Source organism: Chanodichthys erythropterus, chromosome 3, assembly GCF_024489055.1.
Source record: "Chanodichthys erythropterus isolate Z2021 chromosome 3, ASM2448905v1, whole genome shotgun sequence".
NCBI lineage: Eukaryota > Metazoa > Chordata > Actinopteri > Cypriniformes > Xenocyprididae > Chanodichthys > Chanodichthys erythropterus.
Window position 1 is genome coordinate 26,478,440 of NC_090223.1, and position 16,418 is coordinate 26,494,857.

The 16,418-nt window shown below is 36.1% G+C and overlaps 1 protein-coding gene across 2 annotated transcripts; it reads right to left on the bottom strand.

Annotated features, from left to right (window-relative positions):
* Positions 1 to 910: 910 nt before the first annotated feature.
* il2rb (interleukin 2 receptor, beta) lies at positions 911 to 16,153 on the bottom strand. 2 transcript variants are annotated; one of them, XM_067381539.1, is made up of 11 exons: positions 16,018 to 16,153; positions 10,008 to 10,098; positions 9,182 to 9,293; positions 9,018 to 9,087; positions 8,844 to 8,931; positions 7,943 to 8,076; positions 7,567 to 7,786; positions 7,395 to 7,485; positions 6,716 to 6,751; positions 6,097 to 6,181; positions 911 to 4,944 (listed from the first exon to the last, which is right to left on the bottom strand). In XM_067381539.1, exons 2-11 carry the CDS (start codon positions 10,084 to 10,086, stop codon positions 4,222 to 4,224), a joined length of 1,638 nt encoding a protein of 545 aa, XP_067237640.1. In that variant the 5' UTR covers positions 10,087 to 10,098; positions 16,018 to 16,153; the 3' UTR covers positions 911 to 4,221. The 2 variants fall into 2 exon arrangements, with proteins under 2 accessions (XP_067237640.1, XP_067237641.1); XM_067381540.1 differs by lacking the exon at positions 6,716 to 6,751.
* Positions 16,154 to 16,418: the final 265 nt, after the last annotated feature.

A 16,418-nucleotide genomic window follows, 5' to 3' on the forward strand; every position in this document is an offset into this window, starting at 1 on the left:
CTTTTATTGCGTGTCTTCCATAGACTGCTACTGTTAAACTGTCATTTTCTGCCATCAGGCAGGCAAATCTTTCTTGCTGAATAAAAATGTCTTTCTTTCCTTAAAAAATTAACAAAACATTACTGACCCCAAACTGTTGAACGGTGGTTTATAAATAAAAGGCGTGACAACTCCTACATTGTATGTTATGATCGGTTTTGATCAGGTTTTGATCCAGATATCCCTGATACCACAGTCATGAGCTCACTACTGCCTTCTAGCGGGGAGATCAAACTATATGAGGACCAGGATGCCAAGCTGTTCAATAGTAGGCTATCAAAAACGTTAAGTAACGTTAAGTCAAGTTAAAAGTCAAGTTAAAAAGCATATTCTTTCTCCTCCTCCTCTCAGAAGACAACTTTATTATGGTTCACTGAGTTCATTTCTACTTCACTTTTTCTGGTTACACAAGCAACACTCCACAGCAGTGAACGGAAACGGGCTGGCACTTATAAATGTCAGACCACACACTACCTGCAATAGCTCCACTCATTCACACACACACACACACACACACACGCACGCACGCACGCACGCACTCCATAGGCGTAATCGTTTTTATACTGTGCAAAATGTATTTTCTATCGTCCAACATCAACCCTACCCCTAAGCCTACCCATCACAGAAAACTGTGCACAATTTTACTTTCTCAAAAAAAAAAAAAAAAAACTTATGGAAAAAAAAAAACATTCTGTATGATTTATAAGCCTTTTGAAAAAATGGGGACAAAATGGGGTCCTCATAAGTAACCCTCTCCTTGTAATACCTATGTCATACCCATGGCATTATTTGTGTCCTGATGTGTCACAAAAACACACACACACACACAGCATTTTTGTAAAGATAACACTCACAAGATTATATTTCTTGGGATTTTATTTCAGTCTCAACAATAACATATAAGTAAGAGCTGTGACTATGGGATAAACTTACAATAAACAAAGTAAAAAAAAAAGTAAGAAACATAAAATAAGTATCATTATACTGTATAAGTGCATTCTTTGATAATATAAAAAAACATTTTTTTTCCATACATTTGCAAAAAAAAAGTGAATACTACAGTTTATTTTGATGAAAAAATTGCTTATTATTGAGCTTTCTAAAAGGTACAATCCAGAAATGCTCAAATACCACTAAAGTCCTTAAAACATTCTGCTAGAAAATGTACAGATATCAGTATAAATGAGTGTTGTAATATCTTGAGAGATTTTTCAGTTGAAAAGCCTTTATGTGGATTGCCACAGTCAGAATGACACCCTGAATTTCTAAATTCACATTTGAAAAGCAGCATTTATATTCATGTTGATAGCATTCAGTGGCATTAAATATGAAATAACAGTAAATAGCAGCTAAAAATCAAGCAAATGCTTTGCACTCGTTCTTGAATGTTAAAATTTTTGAATTTGGAGACTTGAACAAGTAAACCAGTTCATGAAAATATGAAATGTTAGCAACATAAAAGGTTAGTAGTCACAATTACCTTTAACAATTCAAGTTATATAAGCTATATTCAAATTAACATTTGCTAAATAAAACATTGTTGAATCAATAAAGTGATAGTTCACCCAAAAAAGAAAATGCTGTCATCATTTACTCACCCTCAGTTTTTCTAAACCTGCATGAAGTTCCTCATAATACTGAACACAAAAGAAGATATTTTTAAGAATGTGGGTAACCAAACAGTTTCTGGTCCCTGTCTTATATAGTTTTTATATATACTATGGAAGTGAGTAAATGATGACAGAGTTTTCATTTTTGGGTAAACTATCCCTTTAAGACATGTTAAAACACAAATGTGATGCTTCCTTCATACTTGTCAAAAAATATAAAAACTAAAAAAAAAAAAAAAAAAAAAAAAACAACTAAAAAAACTTGACAATCATGTGAAAATTGCATTTTTTTTTTCAGTAATAATGCACTTACAATGGAAGCCTATGGGGCAAAACATTCCAGAGAGCATAAAAACTGAAATGTGAAGCTTGCATTTTTGTCAAAGCCCTTAATATCAATTCTTCCACACAAAAACATGTCACTTGAGCTGTAAATTTGCCTATATCCTCCTTATTGCAGTGGCACTGATGTTCAAACAGAGCTAAATTTGTATTTAACCCAGAACATGCCTTTAAATCTAGCTTATATAGGCATTATAACAGTTCAAAGCTTTTATAATGCAGCTGTGAAGAACATTTGACTTTTTCGTTAATTAATTCAAATGGAATATAGAAAAGTATAAAACTACATTCAGAATTAATGCAAATAAATTGTCATAGTTTTCAGTCACGTGACTGGTGCGGAAACCTGGCGGGTAAAACATCCATAGAGCTGCATTACAAGCCTGTCAGTCTTCCATCTCAAAAGAAAAAAAATCAAAAACATGTGAACAAAATGTAAGCTTTGGGCACTTGTGATTTATATACAGCACCTGCTGCATAATCACTAAAAACAATGGGATATTATAAAATGCTTAACGTGAAAAACACTTAATGTGCCTTTTGTGTACAAAAACAGTGTTTATTAAAAGATCATATTCAGTATTTACCTTATTGATGATGCATACTATATGCAGGCGAGCAAAAATGCTGCACACTCAATGGCTAAATGTTTTCTTTATAATGGTTTTCTATTTAAAAACACTTTTTTTTTTCAACATTTTTGTGTTTGTCCCTTTAAATGCAAATGAGCTGCTGCTCCTAAGCAGAGGGCGGGGTTTCAGGAGCTGTGTTAGCACTTAGCAGCGCCTCACATTACCTCACGCAGACTCACTGAAAATGTAAGAAACTGTTCAGTCTTTTATGTTTAAACCAGAGTCGGACAATGATGGAGAGACTCAAGAAGACGTGACAACATTTTGAATGCAGCAGGACACTTTCTGAATGGTTAGTTGATGAATTTATGTGGCTGATTTTTTATCTTAAAGTCATTGATTAGCATATTCTGTCATGATAATCCATAAATCGCTCGTGTGGGAACTGTTGTAAGATCCTACAGAGCCAGAGAATATATGATGCATGAAGATAGAACAGGTATAGTTACGGTTATAACGTCATGTTGTCATTTTGCTATTGCATTTGTGTTATGTACTGTAATGCAGTAACATGGCCTCACCCACTGTTGCGTGTTCTCGGGGGCAGGGTTTATGTAAATTTTAGGGTTAGTGAAGTCACCAACCCAGGAAGAGGCTCGTTGTACTAGCTGTTTGTTGTAGCCCTTAAACAGAGAATTTTATAATTTGCTGTTTTAAGGCCCGTTCACACCGAGGACAGTAACTATAGCGATTACATTAAAGATATAGTTCGAAATATAAAAGAATAGCAGAGCCCACACCACAAATATAACGACAAAGGCACGGTGAAACAACATTGTTAGAATCACTTTCAGAACTATTTTTTTTCAGCTGATGAATGATAGCCAATCAGCCAATCAGAATCCATCGTGCTTCAACGAGCTCAAACATTTAAAGAGACAGACAACAAAACTGCAGCGCACACTTATAATAAACAGAACAATATAGATATTGTCATAGTTATCGTTCTTGGTGTGAACTTGCCTTTATGATATTATTTAATATATTTTAATGCTACACCTATTAATAGGCTGTTAAGGTTCCCCCTGTGACAACTTAATATGTCTTGCTATTGGGGCACGTTGTCACAAAAGGTTCAGTTAACTGCATCTTATTTTCTGAATATTAAATGCAGAAATGTTTTTGTAGCCAAATCTTTACGGTACACTACCATTCAAAAGTTTGGGTCAGTGATTTTTTTATTTTTTGAAAGAAATTAATACTTTTATTCAGCAAGAATGCATTCAATCTATCAACAGTGACAGTAAAGACCAATATAATGTTGCAGAAGGTTTCTATTTCAAATAAATGCTGTTCTTTTGAACATGCAATTAATGAAAGAAAGTAAAAAAGGTATCACGGTTTCCACTAAAATGTTAAGCAGCACAACTGTTTTTAATAATCAGAAATGTTTCTTGATCATCAAATCAGCATATTAGAATGATTTCTGAAGGATCATGTGACACTGAAGACTGGAGCAATGATGCAATTTTTTTTTATCAAATAAATGCAGCCTTGCTGAGCATAAAGGACTTCTTTCAAAAACATTAAAAAATCTTTCCAACCCCAAACATTAAACAGTAGTCTATCTAACTGACAGAGATGGAATAGACAGGCGTTCAGATGGATTTGTTGCTGTATTTCTGCATCTCCTTCAGGGTCAAATATCCACTCCCGCAAGGCTCAATCATGGAGGAGGGTCTGACCACGGCGCCCTCTGCAGGCTCAGAGGTGGAACTACAGCTGGGTGATCTCACAGGCTCAGACCACGGTGTGATGATGGGCACCGGAGCGAAACTTTCTGCTGCCCGAACAGCACCGAGGGAACCCTGTGACAGTGACATAATGAAGGAAACCAGCGCATGTCCTTCTGCCGCGGCCCTCTCCTCGCCATTGATGTCTTCATCATCTTGGTCTTCCTCACAATTCTGCTCTCCAGGCAAGTCGAATCCTGAATCCGGGCTATTCGGCTGTTCCATCTGGTAACTTGGGGTTTGCAAACAGTCATATGAAGACCCAGGCGACGAGGCAATGGAGCTCGTGCCTTCCTCAGGGTGATAGGTGAAGTACACAGGGCAGGATTCGAGGTAAAGGGAGCCTGAACGCGATTTGCTATAGAAGTAGCCCATGTTAGAGAAACCAGATGACGAAGCATGGCTGGTGCCGCTGTTCTCGAGACCAGAGTCCATCTGATTGGAGTGAACAAGCGCGGAAGTAGCCATCTGAGCATCGGGATCCATCAAGGACAGGTCCCAAATATCAGAGATCTCTACAGGTGAGATATCGTCACATGACTGAGGGGTGAGAAATGGCCCAACAGAATTCTGAAAGCCCAGCCAGTTCTGTGGACAAGTAAGAGGAAATGCATGTGGTCAGTGTGTGTGATTTTTGGCTTGTTGAAGGAAGATATGAGTAGGCATTTGCAAGAAATGCAGGTCTAGGCCACATCTGTAAACTTGGGTGTGTGTGTGTGTGTGTGAGAGAGAGTTTGTACTGTTAAGATTTTGCATGAGAGTTCAAATGTGTGAACCTGAGAATGTTAATAGTATTTCTATATATTTCTGGATGCTCAAATGCGTTGGTGTGAATTCACAACATAGAAAGCGAAAGAGTGAATTGTCACTATACTGGTGAAAACAGCAATATCAGTATACATTACTCACAATTGCAAGATATAAACTCATAACTGCGAGCTGTAAGGTCAGATTTATGTGATATAAAGCTACAATTGGGTGTTATAAAGTCATATAAACTCACAAATCTGACTTTTTTTTCTCGCAATTCTGACTTTATAACACAATTGCGAGTTTATATATATACATATATATATATATATATATATATATATATATATACATATATATATACATATATATATATATATATATATATATATATATATATATAGTGTTATAAAGTCAGAATTGGGAGTTTATATCTCACAATTGGAACTTTATATCACTCATTTCTGACTATAACTCACAATTGCAAGTTTATATCACACAATTATGACTTTATAACTCGCAATTGTGTTTATGTCACACAATTTTGAGAAAAAAGTCAGAATTGCAAGTTGTAAACTTGCAATTGCGAGAAAAAAAATGAGATAAAAAAGTCACAGTTACCTGAAAACACTGATAATAATGCTTCTTGTGCAGCAAATCATGTATATAATATCTTAATATACATACATATATATATATATATATAATCAGTGTTGAAAACATAATGCTTCTTGTGCAGCAAATTATGTATGTATATATATATATATATATATATATATATATATATATATATATATATATATTCAAAGAAGTAATAATATTTCACAATACTACTATTTTGTCATATTTTTGATCAAATGCAGCCTTGAGACTTCTTTTAAAAACATTAAGACATCTTACCAACCCCAGTAATGTTTGAACGGTAGTGTAGCACTTTGGAAACTAGTTTTAAATTAACATAGCATATGCAGGAGATACAGCTGAACTCACCCGGAAGTTTCCACCGTGAACGGTGTGAAGAGGCTGGAAATATCTGGAGGGGTCTGGAACATGTTGATGGTTTGATTTTAATAACCTGCAAAGACATAATAATGCTTGATACTGATGCACAAACAAACAAAAACATCAGGTACAAAAACCAACGGGTACATGCTTAAACGGAAATAACGTAGGTAGAAGCATACACACCTACATACAGACGCCTACACAGCACTTTCCACAAATGGGGTGAAAACTAGGCCTTGAACGTCTTAAAAATGAGGTCAAATATTTGTTCTATTCTAACAAAGGGTCAATAGCAAGGCTTTACCCTTCAGAAAATATTGTTTGTCCACCCCAGGAGGTCAAACTAACTATTAATACTTAATTTTGTTACTTAAATGGTTAGTTTCTGTCCTTGATTCTGATTGGTCAATAGCTGTGTTTTATTCACGATAAAACGAAGCTACGACAGCTTCACACAACAGTTCTGTGTATCACTACTCAACATCCTTAGCAACCACTCTTAGCAACATAAACTGTTTGTTCTCAGTTGATATTGTTCATTAAAGCTTACAGTATTATGTAGAAGAGTATTGTGAGATAAAGATCAAGTGAGCGAGTTTATTACCTGCATTCAGATTTAGCATTTTTCTTCAGGTCAGTCCTATGTTCAAAATATAAAATCTGTTTAAATGTCTGCTGCAATATCTTGTCCTTTAACAGTTAAGGGGTTTTCCCGTGACTGACAGTGTTAGTCAAAGCATTTGTCTGTTGCGTCTTGTTCCGTGTTCACAACAATTCAGTCTTTTCAATGTAAAACTCATAAAGACAGTCTTTGCCGCCATCTAATGGTGTAAAAATGTAACTTCTGTTGCTGTTCACGGTCAGGGATTATTTTTTTATGGTGGAAGGAAGACTTTTAGTGATTTTACTTCATGAAAGTTGCATTGATACACATATTTTTTGGCTTTAATATTTGTATTGCATGGTAAATGTTTTATAAAAGCAATAAGGTGCTCAAGGTTGGTGCTGTACTGTGAATAAGTCATGGCTGAAGGGGTTGCAGACACTCCGCTTTGCATCGTACCTAACAACGCCCTTCAGCCATGACAGCACAGCCTCTCATACCTTATTGCTTATGTATAATCTACGTATGCACTATTACACACCTTGGAACATGCATGTCTTAAAAACTCTGATTTGTGTGATTTCAATAAATAAAAATAAATAAATGAATATATAAGAAAAAAAAAAAATGTGTTATAAATTAAAGAAGGGACATTGAGACATACACATCTAATACTCACCGGTTGCTTTTCTTTGCCTTATAGATGACCAAGAAAAGACCAGCCAGAACAAGCAAGATATGGAAGCCAATGATCAGAACTACACGCATATCTACAAAAATATTAAAATTGTTGTCATAACTCGCAAACAAATATTATTATGTAATATTACTGGGCTGGCAAGAGGCCCCACCTGGTGATGAAACATCATCCTCTGAATTCACTGGCTTTCCAATCTCAGACCTCCAGGACACAGCAGGACTCCAGTCGCTCCATTGCCCCTGAAAGTAACCATCATTTATGGGTTCAACAGGCTTCACGCGCACCCTGGCCTGGTACTCTTCTCCTGTAGTCAGGAAATGATGGTCCAGCAGCACGTAACTTCCATGAGAGATATTCCAATGCCTTGCTGTCTATAGCAATCATACACAAAAAAAAAAATTGCACTCAAAATAATTTTGTAATTGACTTGGGACAGGATGTGTTCAAATGAATGCCATTTTATTTTGATAAATTCATTAGGTAAATGTTGAATAAAACATGTAAATCAAACACAAATGTTTGCTTACCTCCCATCTTGCATGTGCGGCTTTAAACTGCAGCTGGAATTCATAATCCGTTATGTCTTCTGGAAAATTTCTGCCTTTACTCCAAGTTATGTTATCCATGCTTACAATGGGCTTATCTGGTGGTTGAGTCTTAACTGTCATTCAAATAAATAAAAACAAATAAACAAGAGAACACTGACATTGATAAACATGCAGAGTATGGTGCTAAGTCATCATGTGTTCAATTGTTCTCAAATAATTGACTGTGATGTAAAATGCATAAATGTAAACATACTCAGCTCCATCTGCAGTGTTTGAACCCTCTAATTATGTCTTGAACGCAAAAAAATAAAATAAAAACAAAAGGTTGGATGCGTGTAAAAAAAAAAAAAAAACAGATTTAAAACGACATATTACATAAGAAGCGTTTCAGTCGCATAAAGTTCCTTTAAAGTTTATCAGAGTGCGTATTTCACACCGCGCCGTCAAACAGGCGTCCATGAACGGAAGTCATGTTTGCTGAGGAGTAACCACAAGCAAATTGCATGAGGTATGTCTTTTTTATAAATTTACATACCAAGTTTATGCACAGCTTACCAAGAAATGCACTGTTTTGTGTTTATTTTAGCGATAATTGATTTTGTCCAGACCACTTTATATTCCAATCCTGGAATTTGAAGTTTTTATTAAAACAACAAAAACCTTAATCATGTTTGAAACGCCCTTATTATCAAATTTTGTATTGTGATGGCAATGTTTTTCTCATTCAAATAGCAAAATCGTTTTCCATGCAAATTTATTGTGTTACAGTTACCCTTGCTTTCCTCCAATTTTAGTCGCTCTTTTTGTGTTTTTTACATTAACCTGCCATTTTAAACATATCTACAGTACAACCCACTAACAGCAGAATGAATCCACTTACTGTGTCGGCCAGGCTGAAAATGTTGTTTAGTTCTGACAGATCCATTACAGGTGACACTCAACCAGATTTTGTTCATGAAAAAAAAGTACTGTGTGTGAGAGAGAGAGGGTGGGATGTAAGAAGAGAATACATGCTGATAGTAATTTAACTTAAAATCGATCTATTTCTACTCACATGCTTTTTATAGGTTATAGAACAACTTCTGGTAGAATGTGATTGACTGCTCAGTGGCACCAGCTCACATCTGCACACAGATTCAACTTCAGTTCACATTTGAGAAGGTATATTTATCAATGATAAATGTGTCCATCCTGAGACATGAAACTAAAATCACAAACCTTTCTCTGTCTGTTTGCCCCACAAGCTCACATCGCTGGCCGGAGTAATTTGTAGAGCTCCGCCACACACAAGAAATATTGGACAAGTAGTCGCTCACACAGGAAAGATCTTCTGTTTTTTGGTAAAACCAGAGGACAAATGTTATTATAAGTTAATAGAAAACAAGTAAACATTTACTTTGTCTGTCAATACTTGTAAAGTTAAGAAATGGGCCTGGTTTTGAGCAATAGCTTGTTTCTGAAAAACACAGATGCACATAAACATACCCAACTAATATTATTTGGCTGCCAGAACATTCCTGAAACATACCTTTTTAAATTTGATTAGTTAGGAAAGCTTTCTTTACGGATATAGAATGATTGATTGCACTTCATTTTACAGTTCATGCACTTTTAATGTACTTACAGTGTACTTACCAAGAAGGTACTGAGTAATATAAGGCAACTACATGGGTTAAGGTTAGGTTTAGGATTAGGTTCAGGACTAGTATCTAGTTATTACTCAGTTACTGTAATTACTACAATAAGTATATATAGTATGTACATGCGAAAATGAAGTGCTAGGAATGACTGCTTGTTCTAGGTTTGCAGAAAGTTCCCTAAAAAATCATAAAAAAGGGAAAGTTCTGTATGAGTAGTTTTATGGTTGTAAAGATAAATCTTAAAAATAATCATTAGGAACATTGTTTAATCTATTTTTAGGTTGTCTCAAAAAAAAAAAAAAAAAAAACTCCCTGCAATGTTCTGCGAACATTATTTTATTTAAAAAAAAAAAAAAAAAAGAACAGCTAAGCGGGAACCAAATACTAAAGTGTTTGCTGGGTACCTGTTGGTGTGTTCTTGGACTGGCCGGTTCCATAAAGTATGATGAAGATGAAGAGAGGAGAATACCAGTAATCCTTCATCACTACTTGGATCTGAAACACACATATAAAACATCATTCTTAAAGAAAAAAAAAACAGCATTTGTATAAAGGATTTTCAATATATCAGTATCAGCCGATATATGTTAATTTTTAATGTTATTGTTATCGGCCCAATAAGAAAATTTGGCTGATATATATATTAAAGCCGATAAATCATGGATTATTTCCTTCAGCTGAGACACTTCAGATTTGCACTGTTCACCATGATGGTTTTGAATTGCTTGAAATATGATTGGAGTCAATTCAAAAAGGAAAATACAGTTAAGTGCAACATGTCTCATATAGGCTACATAAAATTATAATGAAAACATTATAATTGTGTGCTTGGGACATGGCTTTTAATGGTGAAACTTTTGTTTCTGTAATCAGGCTCTCAAAAATTATATAAAAATTTGGATTTAGATTTATCAGCCAATATATCGGTTATCGGTGTGACGGTATACATGCATTCGGTATGCGTCTTTCGGTTCGTTAACCAACAAATACAGAGTTGTATAGCCCATTAACCACTTTTAACCACCAATAATTGCAATAAGCTCTGTGTTTTGTTACTTTTGATAAGAAACAAAGTCTCAACCCCGAAATTCTGTCCATTTTATCACGAAATCAAACAATAAATGCTGTTTTGTCGCTCTTTGAAGTGGCGTGACCGATCACTGTACAGTGCAGGAGCCTCATTTCAAGCGGGAGCGTGAGTGAACGCGATCATCTCTTCCTCTACTAGTTACAGAATATATAAATGAACATCTGAAGGTATGTTGAAAGTTACAGTACAACTAACTGAAACGTATCATATCTTGTGTAATCGCTCAAACAGTGTTTCAGCCGTGGAAAGACATCAAAAAAAAAAAGCTTGTAAACAATGAGTCACGTAGCATTTACCTCAGAATCTGCCATTCATTGTCCACAGCTTGTTAGTTCGCTGGCGAAATGAACTCTTTCGCTACATATATGCACAACATCAGCTGATATATTCATTATATTTTACTTAACCTGTCTTGATTATTTAATGTAGCCTATGTTTAAATAAATCTGTCATGAAAACAAGTTATGACGGCCACTGTGTGGAGTACAAAAAGATAAAGTTAATGCAAAACTGTTAATATAAAGTTTACATGTTTGCATACAATTTTTATGTGTGTTGATTATTATAGGCTATCTAAAAATAAATAGCAACTTAATTATAACCATTAATATATTATAATAATGTGCAAGAAAGTGCTCCCTATATAGTTTACAGCATTAGCAGAGAAGGATTTTTTTATCCTTAAGAAAAATGTAATTAGGGGCCAAGCACCGAAGGTGCGGAGGCACCTATTGTTATTGTTGGCGTTCTTTTTTTTTTTTTTTTTTTTTTTATTATTAGGGGCCAAGCACCGAAGGTGCGGAGGCACCTATTGTTCTTGTTGGCGTTCTTTTTTTTTTTTTTTTTTTTTTTTTATTATTCTTCTTCTTCTTCCGCTCTTGAAGTCTATGGCAACCCATAGAACCGCTTGCGGGAAAGTTGTGAAATTTGGCACACAGTTAGAGGACAGTCTGACCTTTGTCCACAGCAAATTTGGAGTCTCTATCTCAATCCCTCTAGCGCCACCAGCTGTCCAAAGTTGCACTTATGTTTATGTTAATAACTTTTGAACCACAAAATTCTTTTTTCCTCTGATTCCTTGGGTCAAGACGAATCGATCGCACCATATGACGTCATTTTCCGTCATGAAAATTTTTCCGCCATTTTGAATTTTCTGAAAAACTTACTTTTTCGAACTCCTCTTAGGCCGTTACTCCGATTTTCATGAAAATTGAATCAGATCATCTTCAGACCATGCTGACAAAAAGTTATGGAATTCAAGTTGATTCCTCAAACCGTTTTCGAAAAACTCACGAACGAATTGTACGTAGTGCTTGCGAAAACAGAAGTAAGGCTGTATCTCCGCAACGCTTTATCGTATTCAGACCAAACTTGGTACATGTCATCACAAGCATGACCTGAGGTACCATGCAGTGTTTCGGCGCAGCGCCACCTACTGGTGCGGAGATATGAAAAATGGGTATTTTTGCTTATAACTTCTGATGGGTTTGTCCAAAAATCATAAATTTGGTCTCGTTGGATTCGGGGAATCATGCCGAGTCGAATGATATCCAATTTTCCCATATCGGCCATTTTGGCCGTCGGACATTTTGAATTTTGTGCTAAAATGCTGTATTTTACGAACGCATTAACGTATCTTTACAAAACTTGGTATGGGTCATCAGCACAATGCCCTGAAGGAGCCTGAGAAGTTTCGGCACAGCGCCACCTCGTGGTCAAAAGTTATAACAAAATTTACAAAAATGCTAATAACTTTTGACTGTATTCACCAATTGTAATGAAACTGATCTCAGTAGATTCCTTGGGTCATGCTGAGAACATAGATATCACATTTGCTATAGTCAGCTAAACTTCCTGTCCGCCATATTGTTTTTCTTCAAAAACCTACTTTTTCGAACTCCTCCTAGACCGTTGCTCCAATTTTCACCAAAATTGAACCGTGTCATCTTCAGACCATGCCGACAAAAAGTTATGGATTTCAAGTCGATAAGTCAAACCGTTTTCGTATACCGGAGCAAAGAATTTGAGATGTGATGCAAAAATTACCCTTGAAGCTGTATCTCTACAATGCTTTGACATATTTAGACCAAACTTGGTACATGTCATCACAAGCATGACCTGAGGCATTATACAGTGTTTCGGTGCAGCGCCACCTACTGGAGTGGAGATATGAAAATTTGTTATTTTGCTCATAACTTCTGATGAGTTTGACCAAAATTCATAAATTTGGTATGGGTCATCAGCACAATGCCCTGAAGGAGCCTGAGAAGTTTCGGCACAGCGCCACCTTGTGGTCAAAAGTTATAACAAAATTTACAAAAATGCTAATAACTTTTGACTGTATTCACCAATTGTAATGAAACTGGTCTCAGTAGATTCCTTGGGTCATGCTGAGAACATAGATATCACATTTGCTATAGTCAGCTAAACTTCCTGTCCGCCATATTGTTTTTCTTCAAAAACCTACTTTTTCGAACTCCTCCTAGACCGTTGCTCCAATTTTCACCAAAATTGAACCGTGTCATCTTCAGACCATGCCGACAAAAAGTTATGGATTTCAAGTCCATATGTCAAACCGTTTTTGTATACCAGAGCAAAGAATTTGAGGCATGATTCAAAAATGACTCTTGAAGCTGTATCTCTTCAGTGCTTTGACATATTGACACCAAACTTTGGAAGTGTCATTGTCACCTCACTCTGACCATACCACAACAATTTGGACACATCGCCACCTATTGGTCGAAAGTTATGAACCAGTAAATCCTCATTTTTGATAATTTTTCAGCTCTTATGCCTAAAATGATCTTAATACGTCTTTAATTGTTCACTGTTGCAGTTGGTCTGATGCTCCCAGCCGTGTTGGCTGGTTTCTTGTGCCGTTTTTGTGCTTGGCCCCATAATTGCTGCTTGCAGCTATATTTATAATTGAATTTATTTAAAGACAGACACAATTTGTTCAGTAAACCACAGTTTTTGTTGTTGTTGTTTTTTAAAAAAAATGCAATTTTATGTTTAGTTTTCTCCCTCCTGCTGTACCGAATCCGAACCGTGACTTCAATAGCGAGGTACATTCCGAACGTTTCCGTCGCCTTTCACTTTCATTATACGGGCGTGATTAGCTTGGGCATTCTGCAAATCAGTTCTGGAGGGGTGAATAGCCTAAATGATGAGAACTTTTATTTTTGAGTCATTAAACACTTAATATAGCCTACCACACAGGTAGCAACACTGAATATTTTATCAATATAAGTGATGCACACTCAATAAGTGCAATACACACTGAACATAATAACTCATATAATCATATTAATCATTTATAGGAGGTTAACAATTTTACTCAATACGGTGTAACTGTGGTTGCCCTAATCTTTTGTCTAAAAATCAATATCTTTGATGATATCTGGTGTGGTAATCAGATCTATGGTGATCTGTTAATACTCAGTAACAAAGTGCTATGAGGTCACAAACTGTCGCTATGGAGATATGACTAAGAGCGCAACCGCAAATGAAGCTGGTTTTTACCTGTGGCTGAAAGTGTGACACATATAGAAATGCACAAAATATTGCTCCTGACAAGGAGGCCTAAGTTTAGTCACGGTGAACTGGGAAGGGAATACGAAGGTTCTGGGTCCAATCTCTGCAATGAAAGAATGTTTTATCCGTTTTGTCATCTGCAAGGCAAAAACACTTGACACTTACTATTCTATTATATTTCTACTCTATCTATTTTTTTTTTATTATTATTTTTATGCTATGTGTAGGCTACTGGGACTGCAACAACACTTATATTTCATTGCCCTATCGTCGATTTGATTGCTTTTATTGTTCTCCTCATTTGTAAGTCACTTTGGATAAAAGCGTCAGAAATGATTAAATATAAATTTAAAAATCATACGTCCAAACACTTATTTAGCACTCAAGAAGCTGATTCACAGTTATGCACCTAAGATTAAATAGTTAGATAGTTCACTCAAACTTGTATGACTTTATTTCTTTCTTTCGTTCAAAAAAAGATATTTTGATAAATGTCTAGAATGACAAAACTCTGAAAAAGGTGTCAAATGACATGATAACAGAATTTTCATGTTTGGGTGAACTGTCCATTTAAGCGATTCTAAATGTTTTTACATAATTGTCGACTATTTTATTTGCTCTATCTGTGCATAATAATACAAACAGCCAGTCAACCAGAGGAGCTTTAATTTTTAAAACTCAGACTTTCACTTTTAAACGGCATCGCTGTGGCTTTTTTACCTGACAGGATGTTGCCCAAAGAAAAGGGTAAACTGCAGAGCACGCATATTGAATTCCATTGCAAAATTCTTGACGTGAACTTCAGATTCGCATATATGACGCAAGCTAGCTTTGGCTCTTTTGCTGAGTGGGCCATTGTCAGCAGCGCACCCCTCTTTGTGAGTGGGTGGTCAATCTGTATACAGGCAATTTCCACTAACACTACAAAATGACACCCACAGACAGCAACAGAAACCCTCAGCTGTAACCGTAAGGTAACTTCTTGTAAAAAGGCGCACTTGTAGACCGATGTCCCTGAAGATGCCTTGCCTGTCAAAGCAATGAGAGATAGCAAACAGTGACGGGACACTCTACAGAATACACTGACGGTGCGGTTTTACTTGAACACTTTTAAAAGTGAGCGCTGACTAATTTGGATAGCAGTTTATTTGACATAAGTTTGAACCTCAACTTGTGATCTGAGTGATCGCTGCTAACATCTGGTTCAACACTCTCGGTTTCACATAACGCTTCAGCATTTCCTAACTTCTTGGGTTATTCTTAAGAGCACATGAAGTTTAATAGGAACTCAATTTTAATTTGTGTTGGTGAATTAACTAAATATATCTACCACTCATATTTCTACCAATGAGTGGCGACTAATAATCAACCCATACAATGACCGTAAGCGTCTGGACACTTTAGTCACACTTAAAAATGTCTAAATGTCGTTGCATCAGACGACAAATTATTAAAACAAGTGGCACCTGCTACATCTTTACTCAGAACTAACTTTCTACTCACTTTTTGTGTCATTTTGCGATTACTTTTAGGGATTTTTAGTGAATGAACTCCAGATTGATTCACATCCACAAAAAGTCACAATACACTTAGACTTCAATGGTATATCCATTGTTTTATCATGTAAAACCCAACAAATTTCTTCTTGTGAAATGTTATATAATGCAATGACATCCATTTTTAATTGCGACTTAAGTGTCACTCGCTGTTCGTAAAATGACATCATTTTTAGATACAATACATCATTGCTCAACCCAGCAGTCATTTAATATTGGAAGTGTACGACTTACCCTTTGCCTTCAGCTGTCTGTCAAACAGCTGTCTGCACAGGCACCATGGATGCTGAGGTCTGTCTGTCTACCTGACCACCTACTCTTCATCCTCCTCTCTTTACCGCTCTTGCTCTATCTGCCCCTCCCTTTTTACCTCCATCTGTCAGGAGGATCTCTCTTTCTCTATCACTCTACTCCTTCCTTTCTGTTACTCATCCGACCTCTCTCTCTTTCTCTCGATCTCTCTCGACAATTGCATTTTCTTCCTCTCTGCTCGGTGTATGACTGAGTAACCACAGGGTTTGCTGACAAGTTTACAAAGCGTGAAAAGCTAAATCAAGAGGTCAGAGGAGAGAAATAAGACCCTCTTAATCTTTGATGCAAGGATGTTCTTCTTAATTCTTATTATTTATATGTAA

What these genes read in the sequence shown, in the direction of transcription:
- il2rb (XM_067381539.1), bottom strand. Translation starts at nt 10,086, where the DNA reads ATGAAGGATTACTGGTATTCTCCTCTCTTCATCTTCATCATACTTTAT. An exon ending in GGATGATGTTTCATCACCAG is followed by an intron (nt 7,486 to 7,566) that starts GTGGGGCCTCTT and finishes ATATTTTTGTAG; the next exon opens with ATATGCGTGTAGTTCTGATC. An exon ending in TTCACGGTGGAAACTTCCGG is followed by an intron (nt 4,945 to 6,096) that starts GTGAGTTCAGCT and finishes ACTTGTCCACAG; the next exon opens with AACTGGCTGGGCTTTCAGAA.